This window comes from Sesamum indicum, linkage group LG3, assembly GCF_026168435.1.
Source record: "Sesamum indicum cultivar Baizhima isolate 11 linkage group LG3, ASM2616843v1, whole genome shotgun sequence".
In the NCBI taxonomy this organism is placed as follows: domain Eukaryota; kingdom Viridiplantae; phylum Streptophyta; class Magnoliopsida; order Lamiales; family Pedaliaceae; genus Sesamum; species Sesamum indicum.
The window spans coordinates 27,304,545-27,318,539 of record NC_142659.1 but is presented as its reverse complement, the minus strand read 5'-3'; the positions used below and the strand labels follow the sequence as shown (position 1 = coordinate 27,318,539).

Sequence of the window (13,995 nt, the reverse complement as noted above, 5' to 3'; positions counted from 1 at the left end):
ATGAACATATACGTGCATAAAAATACGTATGTGGCAGGTATATCCTGCAACTTTGTGGGGCAAGTTGCAATTTGGAAGGATTTCCACTGATTTTTGGCAATTTGCACAAACAAATCTTTGTTGGACTTTAGTAATTATTCTGATACCAAATTAATATTATCACATTTATGATATGCTGAAAAAATGTGGATGGTTGGAGAACTGCAAAAGACAGGGAATATAATCATTCCTACTTTGCCCATTGCCAACCCAAACATTTGCAGGATCAGTATAGTGAATGTTCCCTTGCCAATAGATACTCTTTCATTATACTCCTCTATTGCTTTTTCTTATCATTATTATTATTATTATTATTATTTTCTCTTTTTCCCCTCAAAATCCTCTATATTCTTATAAGGTCCCAAAAGTTTTAAGCTATATAGAGAGGGAATAAAAGCATAATACATGCATAATTGGCTTAAATATATTTGTTTTCCCATAACTTAGGTTATAAAATGTTTTCCTCCTCTAACTTTGAAAGGTAACATTTTGGTCTTGAATCTTATGAATTTTGTGATTTCAGTCCTTTTTTTTTTTCTGTCGAAGTTTACCCTTCTAACTAGAAAAATGAGTTTGCATCTCATGTGGCCTTTTAAAAATTAGGACTATTATCCTTATTGGTTCATTTCTGTCAGTATTTTTGTTCTTTAATTTTCTACAGTAGCATTTTTTGTCCTGCATGATTTTAAGTTTTGTAATTTCAACCCATTTTTTTTCGAAGTTCACCCTTCTTGCCAGTCATTTTATATTTCACTTAAATTTGATATATGTTGCATTCATAAAAAGGTCTAGTAGAGTACTTTAGCACGTTCACTACAAGAAATAAGGTCTTTTCCTCGTATTGAATTTCAGACGAAATTAATTTTGTTGCATTTCTATTGCAATTAACATATAGAAGCCACATACGAAAATTATATCATTCATTCATGACTATTGCTCTGATTATAGCTAAAAATCATGATAAATACTTTGACTACACACACATATATATATATATATAGAGAGAGAGAGAGGGGAAATTCTATTCTAGATGGAGTTTGGCCGGACCTAAACTAATTACATGGCATGTGCAATACACTTGGGTTGTGATTGATGTATAGTTAAATAAAAATAAAAAATTACATGACAAGTATATCAAACTTGCTCTATGATTGATTAGTTTAGTCAAATCTAATTTGAGTAAAAAAAATTAAAAAGAGAGAGAGAGAGAGAGAGAGAGAGAGGAGGGTTTGATGAAATGATTCTAGTAGCATTTTGTATTAAATACAAAAATTCCCCTTTGGGATTAAATTACAACTACAAACTAAAGAAAAGTACATAAGTTGAATTACCCCACCCCTCATAAAACCAGCAGGACAGGGCAGTTGATTTGTGTCATCATCTACGTTAAAGGGAAGCACTCAGCTCTAGTATTGCCTTAGTAGGGACAAGGACAGGGACAGGGACAGGGACAACCTCTTTTCTTCCACTCCACCAACCCTTTTAGAAACTGCATAACCTGTCAAAATGAAATGAAATCAATTACTTGTTAACATTATCATCTTCATATATATGCAGATTGCAGATTTCCATCATCCTTCTCCTTCCTTCTTCACAATTAATTATATTACAAACAACATTACGACAAAATCTCCAATTATTTTTCCATTGTACTTGCCTCGGACGGTTCTTTCAACGTGTACGGAGCATTCGTTTCTTTAGGACTTTTCGACACTAGAATCCCTATGCCTTGTCCTCTGTTCCTCAAAACCTGATCAATAGACCAAAACACGATAATTATAACCGTGTTATCTTAACTTATGTCAATCTTTGCTATAACTTCTCATCTAACATAAGTAATATTGAAAAGATAACTAAAGTACGATAATTTACCTTAAATGCATCCTCATCCGTACGATCATCCCCTATGTAGACTGGAAAAACATCGTTTGTTTCTGCATATCCTAACAATAAAAAGAAAAAGGGATTGACACGTGAGATTCGATTTACGATTAAAAACGAGAGGCAGCAGGGAAAGATAAATTTCATCAGGCACTTAATTACCTAATGATTCCAACAAGAACTCAAGTGCATTTCCTTTGTCCCATTTTATAGTGGGACGAATCTCCAACACTTTCCTCCCTTGACTCAATCTCAGCTGTTGATAGTCCTTGATCACTGATTTAACTTGATCAGCTAATTCACCCCACCTCTGCAATAATGCAAATTTTCACATAAGTCATTTCCTTTTTCGACACGAAACGGTAGTTTCCTGTACACCGGAAGACCGTAGAACTCTGTACGTACCTTTTCCTCGACGCAACGGTAGTGCACAGACAGACAGAACTTGTTGTTCTCGACTTTTGCTCCCGGGATGTGCTCAATTTTCTCTATCAAACATTTGTAGACCTGAAATAACATAAAGTAAAACGTTACGAACTAAAAGGAACGAACTATAATTTTTACAGCGGTAAAATTTCCCTAGGGAGAGTAAAATTCAGAGTAAAGAGAGACACGCAGACCTCATCTATCATCGGCAGGAATTTTCTGGCAGGTTGGCAGAGGACAGTTTGATTTCCCTGTGTAGATAAACACCAAATTTCATGAAAATTGAGCAAGAAAACTTGAACAAAACATAAGTGATGAGTGGCCATCACTCACTTTTCGATGTCCTTTGGCTGGTCCCTTGATGTCCATTCCATGACTACCCGCGTAATAAAGCTCGGACAGTTTTACAAAATTATAGACCTGCGAATTTTTAGCATGAAAAGTTCCGGTCAGATTGTAATAAACCCCGACATCGGAAATTATTGTTGTTGGATTATGGTATTTATAAATGCGTTTATGTGTGAAATGGAATGTACCTTAGCTCGGCACCTCCCGCTCACAATGGCCGTTGGGAAAAGCTTGGCGACGTCCCTTACGGCTTCTCTCATCTGATCATAGGAGAGAAGAGAGAGAATTTAAGTATGAATGAATAAATATTTTGTGCTTTTTACGAGAGTTTTTGGGCTACAGTGATCAACTTGAACAAGACGACGAACCTCACTAGTCATGAAAGCACGGTCTGGATCGTCGACAATGGGCGATAAAGTTCCATCATAATCAAGAAAAACAACTATCTGCTTCCCTTTTGATGCATCCATTATTTCCTCAAACATGCTCAGAGCCGAGGGATGGCGGAGCTGTTAGAATAATACACAGGCACGCACTCTGTCAGCTACGCGCATAATCAATAATACCAAAGACAAACGTCAGAAGTATGGTTTTCCGTTCACTTACAGTCCAAGAATCTTGATGTTCAGCGTCTGAGGACCGGCGGGTGGGGGAAGAAGCCCGCATTGAGTCGAGGAAAGCGTTGATCCCGGCATCATTGCCGTAGCTCTCGAGCTTCTTGAGCAACTTCTTCCTGGTGAAGTACTGCGAGACCAGTTGCGGCGAGAAGGACTCGGAGAGGGCAACTGCTATAGCCCTCGTCAGGCCTGATTTTGCATCGGAAATCACCATGTTTGCTTGGTTTGTCATAACCACTCTACTTCCCAATGCAAAGAGACCTGGAGACCTGCATTGATGACATATATATATATTGTATATATAGTCAAGACAAGAAACAACATTAATTTCATCAAAAACCAAAAACATTAGACTTACAAAAACCTGTCAAGAAATCAATGATAGAATAATGAGAGGAAAATTACCCGGAAAAGGGATGGAAAATTGATGTAAAAAACAGAGGAGAAGGAGAAGAAGAAGAGGGTGTTGATGTTGCAGAGAGGAAGAAAACAAAGGAGGGAGGAGACAGAAGTCGCAAGTGACAAGGAGAATGTGGGTTGCTGTCCATTTATAAGTAAGTTGAGAGCAGAGAGGGGAAGAAGTATCCCCACTTTTTTCCTACTTTTTAACCATTTTGTGCGGAATGGTATTGAGGTAGATGCATATTTTTTTCAAGTACTTTTTTGGATTCTTTCCGACCTCTTTTTTTTTTTATTGTTTATTTCAATTATTGAAAAGATTTTTGGGTTTCTTTTTTTTTACAAAATAGAAAAAATTTAGTTTCCAAGATTTCACAATTTGTTCTTTTTTATATGTGGTTTGTATGAATTTATTTAAAATATTTTATAAGTTTGTAAATTTGATAAAATATTTTCAAATCAATTATTATGGTTAAAAATAAAAAAAAATGAGGTGAATACTAGTTAATCACGATTTTGTAATAATTATCGACCATTGTTTCTGCAAGTAAAATCAAAATATTAGTTATAGTAAAAAACTATAGCAAATATTTTTCTGATACGAATATTGATTAAATGTTGTTAAAATTTATGTTTTCTTGATACACGATACATAATATTAATATAAAATAAATTTTTCCAAAACACCCTTTGAGTCCTGAGTTTTGAGTCAATTAAAATTGTCATTGACGTGTTAAGACAACAGTTGCAATTATTAATTTATTACATGACTTGCAGTAAGACGATCTCCTAAAATCACTCTATACACATCATTTTTCCAAGAACTTTCTTTTGGATTCTTATGCCTTCTTCTTTTTTTTTTTTTTTTTTTTTTCATTTTCACTATTTGTTCTAACAAATTACAAATTTGCCCCTCATGTTCAAGGAAAATGACGCATATAAATCATTGCCATCGCGAGATAGGCTTATGAGAATATATGAGATCGTATAAGCTTTTATATACTATAGGGTGAAATTTAATATACTCGTATATACGTATTAAAAATAAATGTAGAAATGAGTAGATGTATTGTACAAAATATTTAAATCATAATTTTATTTTTATACTTTAACGCACAGAAACACACAAAATTCATATATCGTATACTTTATGTCTTACGGAGAGAAGAATAATTACGCATAATATTGCATGGGATATTGGGAGCAAGAAAATGATAAATCAATTAAAATGGTAAAAAATATTTACATAATTAGCATGATAATATTTGAAGAGGGTAATGAATTATTTTATTAAATTTGCTACATTGGTTATTATTATTATTATTATTATTATGGGTGAATAACAATTTTTTCCCTGTAATATTGAAAATGAGCACATTACCCCCTATGAAAAAAAATATAGCAATTTACCCCCCTGTATTTTTTAAAATGAAGCAATTTACCTCCCTTTATGAGGAGGTAAATTGCTTCATTTTAAAATCACATGGGTAAATTGCTATATTTTAAAAAATACAGGGAGATAAATCGCTATTTATTTTTTTTATAAGGGAGTAATTTATTCATTTACAATATCACAAGGAGGTTGCTTATATTTTTTCCTTATTATTATTATTATTATTTTAAAAGCAAACATTGTCTGTCCCAAAGGGGTGAGTTTGCCTTTCTTTTATAAACGAGTGTTGATAAAATCTAAAGACAAAACCTTTTGTTTGGCTCGACTGTTGCATTGATTAAATACATATAATTTCTTTCACCTTTAAGATTTAATAGAAGTAGTTTTTTTATAAAAATTAAAAAAAAATGGCAAGGTTTATATATTAAAACCTATAATAGTTCAATTTCTCTATTGTTTAAATAATATTTAACATTTATAACAATAATTACAGAAACCACCCCAAATAGTTAAAAATGGGTAATTTGTGTAACAATGTTGATATTTTTAGGGGTGTATTTGTAATTTTTTTAAAAAATAAAAGTAGTTTTTATATATATGATGTATACGCTTGTCTTGTATATGTGTAATTTTTCAAAAGATAGGATGCTTTGTTGTAAATAGACTCTGAATCAGCAGTGTAGATATAATACATAAATAATAAATAAAAATGATTCTTCGGATATTTATTTTGATTAAAATCAAATAATCTTTTTGTGCTTTTCTTGAGTCCATTATTCAATATGTAGCTTAATTAATTGTCGAATTAATACTTCTATGAAAATGAATTCATTGCAACAATAACTTTTTAATTTTCAATTTTCAGCCTTCAATGAAATTTCAATGTATTTTAAAAGTTCATAAATGCATCGAGATAAAGTCGTGAAGATTACAAAATTCCACATTAGAATGATTCAAAGTAGCGATTTTAATTGCTGCAATAATTGCTCATGCATAAATCGTTGATCATTAATACTTAGATGGCCATGAATTTGTATAACTCCTTAAACTACAATTTTTTCCTTTTCTTTTTCTTTTTTAATTACATTACATGATAAATTCAATTATCAACTTTTTTTTACTAATAACCGGAAATAAAGTTCAGCAACTCATTTTGATATGCTAAGCAAAATTTCAATTCAACTAATAAATCAATATGACTCATAATGATAAATAAATTATAATAACACACATAAACCGACACAAACACTCATATAAAGTGAGACAAATATTCACATGTCCTGTAGAACTTGAACCCATGATCTTGAACTTGTTTATAGACAACTATAACAGTTAACGTATTGACACTCGACAACCAACATCAAGTATCTATAACTAACAAAAGGATCAAACTCACAGCATTTATAATTATGGGTTCTCAAATTCGCGTAATTTTTTCTTCGTAATTACATAATTTTCCAAATTTTAAATTCTTAGGTGATAAATTTCAGCGCAAAAATCACATTCTTTGAATATGTTTTTTAATTAATATCATAACATTAAAAATTCTTAACAATTACTTATAAAATTCAAATAAATCAGTTTGTCAATGTTCACTAATAAGTCAATTACTGTATATTATTGAAAAAATAAATAAAAGGGACTAACCTTGATTATACTGACTTAAACTCGGAAAGAAGTACAAATTTTGCAGAGAGTGGATGCAAAATCACAGCATCTAAAGGGTAAGAAACCCTACTGATTGACCTGCAAAAACAATTTCTTACCTTAATGGTTAAAGTTGATGTTCCTGACTTAGTTCGAGATTATGGGTTTAAGTCTCATTAAATGTGTGGATATTTATCTCATCTTTTTATGTGTATAATTTATTATTTTATAATTTTTAATAATATTTATATATTAATTAAATTAATATATTATTTAATTGCTCAATTTATTTAAATATTAATGTAATAATATAATTATCGTTTTTATGTTATGAAAAACCCCTGCCCATTGAAATCTTAATTAAAACTAACAACACACGACCTAACCTGTTTGCCCGAAAACCAGCAGCACAGATTTTTCTGCACATGAATTGAAAAACCTAATCCGATTAATTCACCATTAAATTATATATACTGAGTCAGACAAGACAAAAAGAAAATTGTTCCTTCCTTCTCGATCTTTAGTACCGATCATCGACAAAAATTGAGCTTACATTTTATTGTGAAAATTCAGGTGACTTAAAAATGAAAATGAGAAAAAAAAAATAGAAATTATTATATATAAACATTTATAACTTAAATAATTAAGACGTTACATTTTATTGAACAATTAGCTGTTATTCAATGTGGATTAGTTGAAATTTCTAAATAATATTTTTGGCAATGTAGTTGAAATATATCTGAAATGGTTATCGTAATGTGGGGATAATCTCCAAATATAAAAACTATTATTGCCTATAATATTAGTAGTTATGATTAAAAATCATAATAAATGACTAATATTAACTACGATTAAATAAAATCGATGCAAAAGACTAGTTTTTTCACTATGAAAAAATTATTTATCATGACTAAGAGACATGGCAAATGTTTTAGCCATCCTCGCAAAAACAACGACCAACAATTGTTGCTTGACCGTGGTCAATAATTATTTGTTTTGACTATTTATTATTAACCATGATAATAAAATATTATAATTCTTCTAGTAAATACATAACCCCAATTTTATTTCAAATTATAGACATACTAAGATTGTCAACTTTTGATTCGAGTCCGTCCTACTCAACACTGGTATGATATTAACCCAATTATATATATAAGAACTCCACGTAAGTAACCAATCGATTATCTAGAAATCTATTGTTTATGTGAGATCATAATACCTAGAAAATCAATAAACGTTCGTCCTCTATACCTCATATACAAATTTTACTACTCTAATACTTCTTACAACGTTAAGCGTTTTTTCATTACAATCTGTCTAACTTAGACATTAAGGATTATGACGGCCGCCTTTTTTCTCTACGGGATTTTTTAGCAGAATCAGAATAAAAAATTATATTTAAAATGAGTCAATCAGATTGTCGTAGGAAGCAAGAAAAATATATAATAACAGGGAATATATTAGAACAACTTTTGTAGGTTTATTTTTGATTAGTTGGAATAATAATGATGTAAAGAATTAAGATAAAGGTAAAGAGCTTTGGGGGGTTCCATGTGTGAGAGTGAGAAAGGTTTAGGTAACTTGGGGGGAATAACTAACCTAACCTCATATACATATATTTGAAAAGTCTTTCGACCTTTTTAATGATGTCCATGTCCATCTCCATGTCCATACATATATATATATTACAGCATGGGAATTTGGGAAAGCAAAAGAGATTCGTCGGTGGGAATCATGTTGAAATTTATGAACACATGTTTGAACTTGAATTTCATTTCGTGTCTGACTACACCTACACTCTATGCATCGATAAATAATATTCAAATTCAGGCTCATTATAGAGAGTTTAGTGTAAACAAATCCAAGTTAAGGTGTGAATGTTTTTGTTGCGGTTAAAACTTTATTTAAGTTTGATTTTAATTGTTATTAATTGGGTTTTCATAAAAAAGTAATCAGATAGGTTAATTTATAGTGATTCGAGAAATATAATTCAGGTTTTAGTAGTTTAAATTTACTGTAAAAAGATAATTATTCTTTATTTTCGATTTTCAAATTTTAGTGACTCGAAAATTTGAGTTTTGATAGGAGTAATCAATGTGTGACATTGTTTTAATTATGACCAAAGTATTAATTTATTATAATCTTTCTGGATATGATGTTATAGTTTTTAACCATAACATATGTTGTTAGCCGTCTTTCTGAAACAATGGATGATAAGTTGCGAAGCTGTAATTAATTATTACTCGTTGTGGTTTCTTTTCTTTTTTTATATACTTTTTATCATTGATAATAAGTCATGAACAAAAATTATATTTTTTTTGTATGTCTATATATATACATCTATGTAGTTTATTTTCTATTAAATAATGTAGATATTAATCAGCATCAACTATGTACATGATGGAGACAAAGGACAAATCAAATCATTTTCATAAAAAGCAACGAAAAAGATCAAGCTCGCACGTCTTGTAATTAATTTGTACGTACTAATTACCCATAGTTAGGGCACATTAATTACTTCGAGTAGTAGTGACTATTGATTGGGGGTAAAATAAAAATTTACACCCTCCTCCCGACCACATTACTTACTTAGAGTAGTATAAATACCTCTTTTGTATCATTGTAAAAAGATATTTTTAGAACACAATTGACAGACAAGATTGAATTAAAGAGTAAACAATTTCTAACTAGTAAAGTATAAAGCAAGTTCGGATCATCAGCTCACTATTTTTCCCCATTAATACGACATAAAGAAATACAGATTTTATATATTATCGGTTTAAATTATACATAATCAATTTTATCTCTGTCATAAAATCATTTTAATCTAACCAAGATAAAGAAAAATGAGAAAAATCCATATAATATTACTTACCATATAAATTGACTCGAATTTTTAACTACATAAATTGTAAAACGCACACAAAATGGACATTCTTGAAAAGACCAAAACCATTTTTCAACATTTCTCACTTGTGTCGTAAATGGTACCTTTTGAGTTCAAAATTCTTACATCTAATAATGTCTTTGTACAGTCAATACCGGAGGCGACGAAGATGCTCCTCGCTGATTACCAAGCGGTGGGGGTGGGGGTACCCTTGAAAAGGTTGTATTGTCAAAAAAGTAAGTTAGGCAAAAACTATAAGATGCTAGTTTAATTAATCAAGGCATGAATCTTTGATTTTAGACTTGGGACACAAAGGTGGGAATAACTTTCTCATTAAGCAACCACCTTCCAGCTTCTCCTTCATTAATTCCACCCTCTCAAAACCTAACTTCCTTATTATTACAACCCCCTCTTTTAAATTATTGTTCGTCTAACAAATACTTCCTTACAATGCATTGTCATGAAATGATATCTGTAATTATAGAAAATCTCAAAAAATTTCTTATAACTTACCTTAATTATTAATTGTTTACGTCCTTTTTTACTGGTCCACTTATTTTCATAGAAAGATTATTGTATCTATTGAGGTCAGGCAAAGTCACTGTAGAAATTTAAGTTTTGACCAGAATTAGAGGTTTCGATTTGATCATGATTTTAATGTTTTCCGAAAATTAAAAATGAGTGTATTACTCTAGTAATATTAATTTTTGCAGAACATAGTCAAAAAGCGGGATGTAGAATACTTATAACGTGATATCAGGTCCAACGCCGTTCGTGGAATCCAATGGTCAAAAGTCAAGTTCAAAGACTTATACTATCATTCGCAGCTTCTGAACTTTCCTTTTCTTTTTTCCGTTACTTTTACCAAATTGAATATTTTAGTGAAAATTAGTTCAATAATTAATTTATTATTGGTTTTTTATGATCCAAAAATACTATAACAAAATATAAATAATAATTATATTTTTTTCTAAGTTAGATTGCAATGTTCAAATATTACTAAAACCAGCCTCATTTTTCGTGCTGGTGAACTCAAATATTGGATAAATAAAATTATAGAAATTTTAATTAAACACAAACTTAAAATATTTAAGATTAATTTACAGGTAATTGGCATTTTACATTTTTTAATTATACTATTTTAGCAATTCACATTCTTTAAAATTAAATAGACAATCAATGATTCCTTTCCAAATGGTAAGATTGAAGTTTCATAACTTTTGAATTTATTGATGTAGGTGTTTAATCTACTTTAATAGTAGTATTATTTTGAATTTCATGTTTGATTCAAAAATTAATATATTATGTATTGAATATTGTAATAATAATATATTAATTATTTTAGAAGTATCGATATATTTTTTTAAGAATAAATTAAATGTATTGGTACTTTGCACCTAGATTTAATTAGATTAATATCAGCCCTTTGGAATTAACTTTGCACTTTGGACCTTCGAATTAAATTGTTTTGGCTATTGCTTCTATTATAGCTAGACTTCTAGAAAATAGTCAAATCAAATTTTATAGAATTATATGTATATATATGGATAAATTAATTACAGCTACCTTCTATAAAGTTTGATATAATTATTAATATCCATTTGTTACTTAAAAACTTACAAATAGCCCCCTGGAATTAAAAATAATTATGTACCACCTAAATGGTGAAAAAATATTACTATTTTTTTAGAAAAATTTAAAGAAATATGAAAAAAATTAAGGGTGGGTAAAATAAATATTCTATGGGAATATTAGTTCATAAAACTATTTTTTTGAAATTCTAAAGAATATATAAAATTTTAATTTATAATATAAAAGGGTATTTTGGTCAGTTCAACTCAAAAATTGGATAAGAACTTAACCTGAGTTAACAGAATGGACTGGCTATTAGGCTGACGTTACAAGCAAAGGGTATTCATAATTTTTCAAACAATAAAGAAATATTTTTAATTATGTCAAACCTTAGAAGATGTAGGTGTAATTTACCCACATATATGTTTATATATGTAGGTAAGGAGTAACCTTTGTTGTCAATATATGTAAATATCTTTTTATTTATAGGTGTACAATTCATTACATCATTCAGTATATCTATTTTTAAAAATTACTTTAAAACATCAATAATTTACAGCGAATATGTTAAACGAAATAATAAGCCACTAGCAAAATATACACATTTGTGGAATTCGATCACAATCTTTTTGAATATGAAGTCTCAATTTTACTAATATTCTACCAAAACTCCATTGCCCATATATTTGATTTGTTAATGAATGCTTTATTAATTAATTATTTTTGTCTTTAAATTGCCTCTATTTTTGTTCTCTCCAACTACCAAGCATTATTCCTTGTTTTTTTATTACAAATATTTCTTATTTCAAGTAATTTATTGCTCACATATATTGCTTATTTTTCCTAAATTTATAATTTTTTATTTTTTTTGGAGTAATAAATTTAATTTTCGCACCAAATACTTTAATAAATAAATTCTCACTTAAGTTAATAATAAGATATAATTAGCTTTACAAAACTAGAAATATATTTAAATATTTACTTTCTAACCCCTAATGAAATCAACTAAAAATGTAAATTGTAAAATGGGGACGAATCGAGTTATTTAATCTATATTATATATAAAGGGAGAGCACCTTTTTAATATATCACAAATTATAAAAAGTGCACACAAATAGGACGTCCAACAAATTACTAATTTTTAAAAGAAAGTTGGGAATTATATATTTTTAAATCACATAACTGTAAAAACTACTAAAGAAATTATAAAAGAGTGGACCCACAACGAAGAAGAGAAACGCAGACGTGTGGTGGGCCCAACCTTGCTTAGGATTTGACATAGATATGATTCATCTGGGCCCACTAATCATGCTTCAGGCCCAAATGCTCTACCCACTTATGCCACCAAAAACCCTCCACCTTTCCCATCAAAATATATATATATATATAATCCCACTTTGTGGGTTTATTAAAAGGAAAATTATAGTGATGGAAATTAATGATTTTTTTTTATAAATGTACAACATCTTAAGGCATCTTGGCATTAATGTATGTACACAAGAGTTTAGGTTAGGTAGGCCCCATGCATTTGTTGTTTTAATGATTTTAATGTCTTTTCTATTTTCGGGAAAGGGACAAAACACTATTTGTTTGGGACCAATTTTTTCAATTTTACAATCATTTCAACTTAAATTATTGACATGCTTTGTTTGTGTTTTCAGTATAAAGAATTTTGAATGGTTTCGATTTTAATTATCATCCCGAGTTAAGATATGTCTTCAGTATTATAAATCATATATGACGATATTTGTAAATTATCTAACAATACAATTTTTAGATCAAGCAAAAAGAACCAAATATATAAATTTTTGACAAAAAATAGCTTGATTTTTACCAGTTAAGCATATTGAGATGTAGAGTCTGACTTAACATTACATTATAACCAATAATAAATTTAATATGCTACATATTTTACGGATGGTCACAGTGCAAATAGTTGATGTAGTTCTTTTTTTCTTTTATTATAATATACGCAAAACTATTTTGATAGAAATTATTTTCTTTTTCTTAATAAAATTAAGAATTCCATTAATACGAGCGAAAGCCTATATATATGACATTCCTAGCCAACAAGTGTGCCACTCTGTTAGCATTCCTTTAGTAGAAATTGATTTTGAACAATTGTAAACGTACAAAAGGTTGTCAAAATCAAGTACATCTCTATGTCTTACGTTTACTTTCCTATTACATTTTTTATACTTAATGTGTTAAAACAATTCAGAATAATTATATTTACACTTCCTGATCTATGGTTTCTCTATACAAACTACTCCCGTCTTTTGGATAATTACACATATACCCACTAAAAATGTCAACATTATTTACATAAACTATCTATGCTTTAAAGAAAAATTATACATACACCCCTCGAAAACATTAATCTCATCACACAAACTATCGTAGCTATTTGGCTGTCGAGGATGATTTCTAAAATAATGCAAAATATAGAAATAATTTATGTAAATAGTCAATAGATCAGGCACCCTTGTTTTTTTATAAATTACACATTCACCTCCTACAAACGTCAACATCATTACACAAATTATTTTTATTTTTTTACTATCAAAGTAATTTATATAATTATAAAAAATAAAAAAGAGTACATAATCAAATAATAGATAAAAGAGTATAAATATAATTATTGGAAACAATTTTCTAACATAGCCAACATGTATTGGGTTGGGGGTGCTTTTGATGGTACAAGACCACAAGTTATGCGCCCACAATTTCAAATGCCAATGGTGTAAAGTCATAATTGGTTGAAATATTAAAGTAGCAAGAAA

At 29.5% G+C, this 13,995-nt stretch overlaps 1 protein-coding gene across 2 annotated transcripts; it reads right to left on the bottom strand.

The window, feature by feature from the left end:
- Positions 1-1,267: 1,267 nt before the first annotated feature.
- On the bottom strand, positions 1,268-3,871 carry LOC105158943 (putative trehalose-phosphate phosphatase H). 2 transcript variants are annotated; one of them, XM_011075860.3, is made up of 11 exons: positions 3,717-3,871; positions 3,301-3,580; positions 3,063-3,203; positions 2,883-2,954; positions 2,680-2,766; positions 2,541-2,597; positions 2,326-2,427; positions 2,083-2,230; positions 1,912-1,982; positions 1,697-1,789; positions 1,268-1,537 (listed from the first exon to the last, which is right to left on the bottom strand). In XM_011075860.3, the coding sequence occupies exons 1-11, from the start codon at positions 3,857-3,859 to the stop codon at positions 1,457-1,459; spliced, it is 1,275 nt and encodes a 424-aa protein (XP_011074162.2). In that variant the 5' UTR covers positions 3,860-3,871; the 3' UTR covers positions 1,268-1,456. The 2 variants fall into 2 exon arrangements, with proteins under 2 accessions (XP_011074162.2, XP_020548039.1); XM_020692380.2 differs by having other exon boundaries at positions 1,912-1,973.
- Between the last annotated feature and the right edge of the window lie 10,124 nt (positions 3,872-13,995).